Source organism: Herpailurus yagouaroundi, unplaced genomic scaffold (assembly GCF_014898765.1).
Source record: "Herpailurus yagouaroundi ecotype Mexico unplaced genomic scaffold, PumYag 159, whole genome shotgun sequence".
NCBI classification, from domain to species: Eukaryota; Metazoa; Chordata; class Mammalia; order Carnivora; family Felidae; genus Herpailurus; species Herpailurus yagouaroundi.
The window spans coordinates 14258761-14264760 of record NW_024412400.1 but is presented as its reverse complement, the minus strand read 5'-3'; the positions used below and the strand labels follow the sequence as shown (position 1 = coordinate 14264760).

The 6000-nt window shown below is 44.5% G+C and overlaps 1 protein-coding gene across 10 annotated transcripts in view; it reads left to right on the top strand.

Annotated features, from left to right (window-relative positions):
- Positions 1-6000, top strand: part of RBMS3 (RNA binding motif single stranded interacting protein 3) — a 1359438-nt gene that overhangs the window by 1235 nt on the left and 1352203 nt on the right. For all 10 annotated transcript variants that reach the window (XM_040481151.1, XM_040481142.1, XM_040481146.1 and 7 more), the window contains exon 2: positions 133-422. In XM_040481151.1, the coding sequence (XP_040337085.1) occupies positions 133-422 (290 nt within the window). The remainder of the gene's footprint in view (positions 1-132; positions 423-6000) is intronic.

Sequence of the window (6000 nt, the reverse complement as noted above, 5' to 3'; positions counted from 1 at the left end):
GGGCGAAGGGCGGCAGGAGGGAGGGCGCGCGGGAGGCGGCCCCTCCTCGGCGAGCCATGCGTGCCACGGGCAGCTGAGGAGCCGCCGGGCGCCGCTGCCAAGTCCCCGCTCCGCTTTTGTCTTGCCCTCCAGTGAATGGGAAGATGGAGATGGATGTTGAGGGAGTTTCTCCGCGCCCGGAGCCCATCCCCCGCTCCCAGGGGGCTGGCGGAGCCTGCCAGGCGCCGCCACAGCCGCCCCAGCCCCAGCCCCAGCCCCCGCCGCAGCCGCCGCAGCAACAGCAGCAGCAGCAGCAGCAGCAGCAGCAGCAGCAGCAGCAGCAGCAGCAGCTGGCTCAGGATGAAGTGCCCGGCGAGAGTGCTGGCGTGGAGGACAGCGACGATCCCGAGGCGAGACCCAACAGCGAGAAAGGAGAGAGCAAGGTAGGTCCACAGTGTTGGAGCTGTGACACCTTTTGGACAAAACCGAGGATCTCTCGTAGTGGCTGTCACTTTAACCCCTCCGCTCCCCCCACCCCTTCCCTCGTTTGTGTGGCGGTGCGGGTTGCAGAGGTGGGGAAGGCGAGAGATCGAGGGGAGTCGACGGGAGAGAGTGACTTTCCGAACTGGAAGGCGTGTGCCGGAGCCTGTCCTGGTTTCCGTATTCAGAGGTGTGTGCAGGGAAAAGTCTTCTGGTACTTGCGGTGTGATGCCCGGGGTAGAGCAGGGCACTCGGGAAGAGCCGTGTGGGGGGACCTCTGGTTGCCCACACAGTCTGAGCAAGGCTTCTTGAGATGATGTAGGTCAAGGGGAAGCGTGTCTTCAGGAGCTGCCAAGTGGCTTCTGAGACTCCTTGGAGGGAGGTGACATCAAGCTTAAGATGGCAACAATGGGAGCAAAGTTTGGCTCCTTTGCAGAATGGAGAACACTGCCTAACCCAGCTCTAAAGTCGAGGCCCTCCTCCTCAGCTGGCCCCCTCCTCGCCAGGAGGGCCGGGACCAGGTGCCTGGCAGCAGAGGAGCCCTGGAAATCTTTCGCAGCCCTGCTGTGTCATTGTAGACCAGGGGATAGCTACTTCTTACTGTGGCCGGGGGAGTTCTTCAAGTAATTGGATTCCAGTAAGAAATGGCTCAGATGCCATCATTCTCTGGTGCTGATGTTTCTTCTGGAGAAAATTGGGAAGTGAAGGAAACGGCATAGAAAACAACGCTCTGGTAATATGATTGGAGTGTATTTATTACAGCTTTGTCTCTGAGCCTATTTTTCCATTCACGCTTGGAGTTCTGTTTTGTGCAATGGAAGCTAGTGTTGTTTAGTTGTATCTGTGTCAAGCGTACACGTGTGGTTGTGAATACATTTGGAAACTGCCTGCTAATGTTGGGGAAGAGTTGGTGCAACAAATGAGAATAGTGGAACCAAAGAAGGGTCTGTCCCAATACTTTCTTACTTTGCATCACTTAAGGAAGCTACAACAAAATAGCTACTTGGGCTGGTTAGAAGAGAATTGCATGCGTTGAGTGCTTCCGTGAGTGCTCCTCCTACAAGATTACCTTGGTTTCTGTTGGACCTTTCCGAAGGTACTAGTGGATTAAACAAATACCTGAAACACAGTGGGATCATGTGGAGTGTTGCTGTTCTGTATTTGGAGACAAGCTCACTTAACAAGTTGGTATTTGCAAATGTTCCAGATTGCCTTGCATTTTGAAACTGAGGTAAGGATTGACATTGTTGTTTATCTGCCCAAATCAGTATTGTAATTTAAATGGCAGTCGACCATGGAACTTGGAATCTGGGCGCACACTAGACCCAATTGGAGTGCCTTACGAATGCATACAGCATTTACATTGTAAAAACTATGATGAATTTTAATAGTCCACTATCCTCTGCTTTCCAGTGGCTCTTGATTTCATGAATATTTAATTCTGTCATGACTGCATATTTACTACTTTAAATGACTGTGTGCGCTCAGTTTTATGAAATAACCATAACTGAGCATTGTATTATCGAGTCAAACTTAAAGTCTCTTTTGCAGAATAGGTGTGGGGAATAATTAAAATACACAGCCGGTGCTGCCGTTTCCGTATTGTTGGTTCATATGCCCTGAGCATGAGAAATTCCTGCCATCAGCAAAAAATCTGTGCTTATTTGTTTCCCTTTGATGCACCATGCAGACTGTCTAATGTTCTACCGTTTGTGAGGAATAAGGAAGGCAACGCACTACAGAATTACAGCAGGTGAAGACAGGCCTGAAAGCGGGTTGATTACATATCGTTAATTAGCATGTTCAGTTAATTGAGTATTCCACTGATGTGATTTGCTTTAGGTTTGTCTGCAATTTCTTGAGGTGGAAACAAGATACCACTTTTTTCCCTCCAGGTGTTTGCCTTAAAAAAATTGTGTTGCATCCTTCTCTTAAGCCAGAAATCAGCTGTTTTAACCCTTCGTTTGCTTCTGGCGCTCTCCCACTGGTTCTTCTGAGTTTGAGGTGTTTCAGACTTTAATAACTCTTTTTGTCTTTGATGGATGCCAAGGCAAGTTATCAACTGATTTTTCTGAGCAAATCCTGGTTTCATTAGTGGGAGGGCCTTTGGATGTCTGACCAAGTTATTCTACTAAGATCTAAATGGAAGACAAAGTGGGATAAAATGGAATGTGGTTTTACCAAGCTGCTTGGGGTGAAGCGGGGATATTCGCGTGATAGGATTTAAACACAGTAACGTACAAATATAATGCGGTGAACTATTGTGGTTTTTTTCACTTGTGAAAGTAATAAAATATGAATTTTGAATACTCTATCTTAAATCCTCCTCTAAGCAAGGGTACTGTAAATAGAATGTCAGTGGATATGACTCCTCTCTCCCTCAAATGAAGTGTCCAGGGAGTAATGGCATTTTTTTTCTTTTTTTCAGTTTCTGATTTGGGGCCATGATTTACTTTCTCATGAATTTACCCCAGTTGTCTTATTGGAGAAGAAATCAGAGATTAGTGCCAGATCAGCTTGTCTCCTGAATTGCAAGTTTATGCTTATACATCCTCAGAAAGTCTCTGAAATAGGAGGAAAGGTTAGAAAACTGGATCAGTCAAAGGATTTTTTACACCAGAGTTTCATGATGTGACTGGCACTCTCTGTTCCTAGAATAACAATGCCTGATCCCTCTGGACCAACTACTCTTTGGAGAAATGTTTTAAAGCAGCTACATGCTATGTATGCTTTGATTCCATGAATTGGAGTAGACCCTAAATCGACCATTTATTTCTCCTCTGTGCTTTCACGCAGGTTTATGTTAAACCTTTGCAAAAAAGTTTCCTTTTCTTGCAATGACATCCAAAGACAATGTGGTCTCTCCCTTTTGGGGACCTAGTGAGGTATTTTCTCACCCGTTATCTCAAGCACTTAGTCATCATGTCAGAATAGAGTTTCTCTAAACTGTACAAACCTCTTTTTTTCTGGTCTTGCAGATAAAGATGAAATGGTCATGGCCTTGAGTAAGAGACCTTCCCATCCTCGAAAGAGTTCCCGACCCTGGATCTGATCATCCCCAAAAGTTTCTTGCAGAGTTCTCTGTAGGCCTAAGATATCCCATTAAGAAATGTGCCTTTTAAGACCCCTGTGAAGTGCTTTGCTTATGCCGAGTGGCTCTTGGATAGGTATTTCTGAAACTTTCTTCGGAAAAGTTAAAAAAAGAAAAAGTTCCTTGTGTTGAGGACCAGCACCTAGTAACTCACTCCATTTGTGTTATGTAGTTACTGGTACAGATGTGTGAATTCTTCGCCTGATCCCAGATGAGTGGTGTAAATGATTCTTTCTTGTCTGCTTTAGCTTCATCTCATTCATGTATTCTCAGCTTTTCTCCCCTCGTCTTCCCGCCGTTCTCTCACACACAGACACGCATACCATTTACCGTGAAGCATATATTTATGGCCCAGATGCGAGGTATCATGATCAAGCGCTCTTTTTTGTTAAGTTCTCATTAAAGCTTTGGTTTGCAGAATATGTTTATTCTTGTGGTTTTGGACTAGAGAGACTCTGTGCTGCTGCCACCAATGATACTTCATTGATGAGCATGACTCAAGATTCTCATTTCAACTGCATTTCATCAGTGATGCTGTCTAAATCATCAGTCTTACAGAGGATGTAATGTTTATTTATTTTTGAGAGAGAGACAGAGTGTGAGTGGGGGAGGGGGCAGAGAGAGAGAGAGACAGACAGACAGACAGACAGAATCTGAAGCAGGCTCCAGGTTCTGAGCTGTCAGCACAGAGCCGGATGCGGGGCTCGAACTCATGAACCGCGAGGTCATAACCTGAGCCGAAGTTAGACGCTCAACCGACTGAGCCACCCAGGCGCCCCATTTTTTAAAGCCTTTAATTTTGAAATAACTTCAGATTTATAGAAGAGTTGCAAACATAAGACAGAGAGTTCCCATATACCTCTTACCCAGCTTCCCCTCACGTTAACCTCCTTCTTAATCATGCTCTGTGTATCCCAATGAAGAAATTAACGTTGATACAGTACTTAAGCTAAACTTGTCCAGTCAACTTTTGTTGAGTGAACGTGCCAGCATATTGATGTTCTTCATTTTATCCTTTTAGTATTTTCTTTACACCTGAAAGGTGTTTGAGAGAGTATTTAAGAGCCAGGTTTCATTGGGGTTAACTATTCTCCCTTTTCTTCTGGTGGGCTGGAGCAGCTTGCAAAATACAAAGGTTGAGGTCCCCCGAGCTGTGCATTCTGAGGCAGTGAGCCCTATGGGAGTTACACCTTTGGCAAAGCTCTTGAGTGCTGTTAACTTATGGGGAGTGAGAGTCTTCTTTTTTTATTTTATCCTGAAAAACATTCCTGTGCCAGGTAAGATAGGGTTTGTCAGTACACAGAGGACAGCATAGTCTCAAGTGGCAAGTAGAGGAGAAAAGGCAATTGATAAAATCAAGACAGTTCACTTTGATGCCTAACCCCTTGGGTGTTTGTTTCTGGCGTGAAAAATAATGGAAGCCCTTTCATTTTTGTGTTGTATTAGCCGGGTGAACTCTGATTTCCAGCACAGAAGCGGAAACTTGCCCACGTTAGGAAGGATGTCATTGTGATCAAGTGTGTTGGCTTTCTGATTAAGAGAGAAATCAGAAAGACCTGCATTTGCTCTTGGCTCTTTTATTGCTCTTAACCTCAGTGAGATCCTGACCTTTCCAAATCTCAGTATGTTCATCTGTAAAATAGGCATAATTAATTTTGTATGGCTTGAATGAGATAAGCTGTATACAGTTTGTAATTCAGTGCTTCATAGGTACTGACTGCTTGGTAATTGTGATTATTATTGTGATTATTATTATTATTGTTCGTATTGTGATCCAGGGTTCTGAAAAGGAGAATGAGTTGGGGCTCCAAGTTCAACTAGAATTTTCAGTTTCCTAGAGGATTGTGGGGCTGGAAATAATACAGGTATACTATTTTGGAATCAAAACAAGTTGGTGCTCATTAACCTGATTTTGCCCTGGGGAGCCTTGAGGTCCTTTTCTGGTGGGAAGGAGGTTAGAAGAGAATTGTCAGTGGACCTCTCCTCTCTTATCAGGAAAGCAAGGGAGGACCTGGATAGAAGGCCCCCACATCCCAGTCCAAGCCCCAGGGGTGCACGCAATAATAAAATAAAATAATAAATAATAAGTAATAAATAATAAGACAATAATAAAGCAAATGAATTGCCCTGCTTTTACACATTTATGGCTTCTTAGGAGAAGTAGGTGGCAAATTTTAAGACTTAAAAAAATGAGCTAAAATGTTGTATTTTTTAGGCCTCTCTGTTTGCAAGCAACAGAAACTGACTTTAATTTGAGCAAAAATACATTTTATTGTAAGGTTGTAAGGTAATCGCAGAATCAAAGGAGAAATGATACACCTGGTTTTGAGAAACACTAAAGCCAGGGAATCTCAGAAGATCTATGTAGTAGAAGGTGATGAACGGTTTCTCAAGGGCACTGACACAAGAGGAATAAATTCCAGTCATCTTTTTGCCTTTCTGTCACTCTG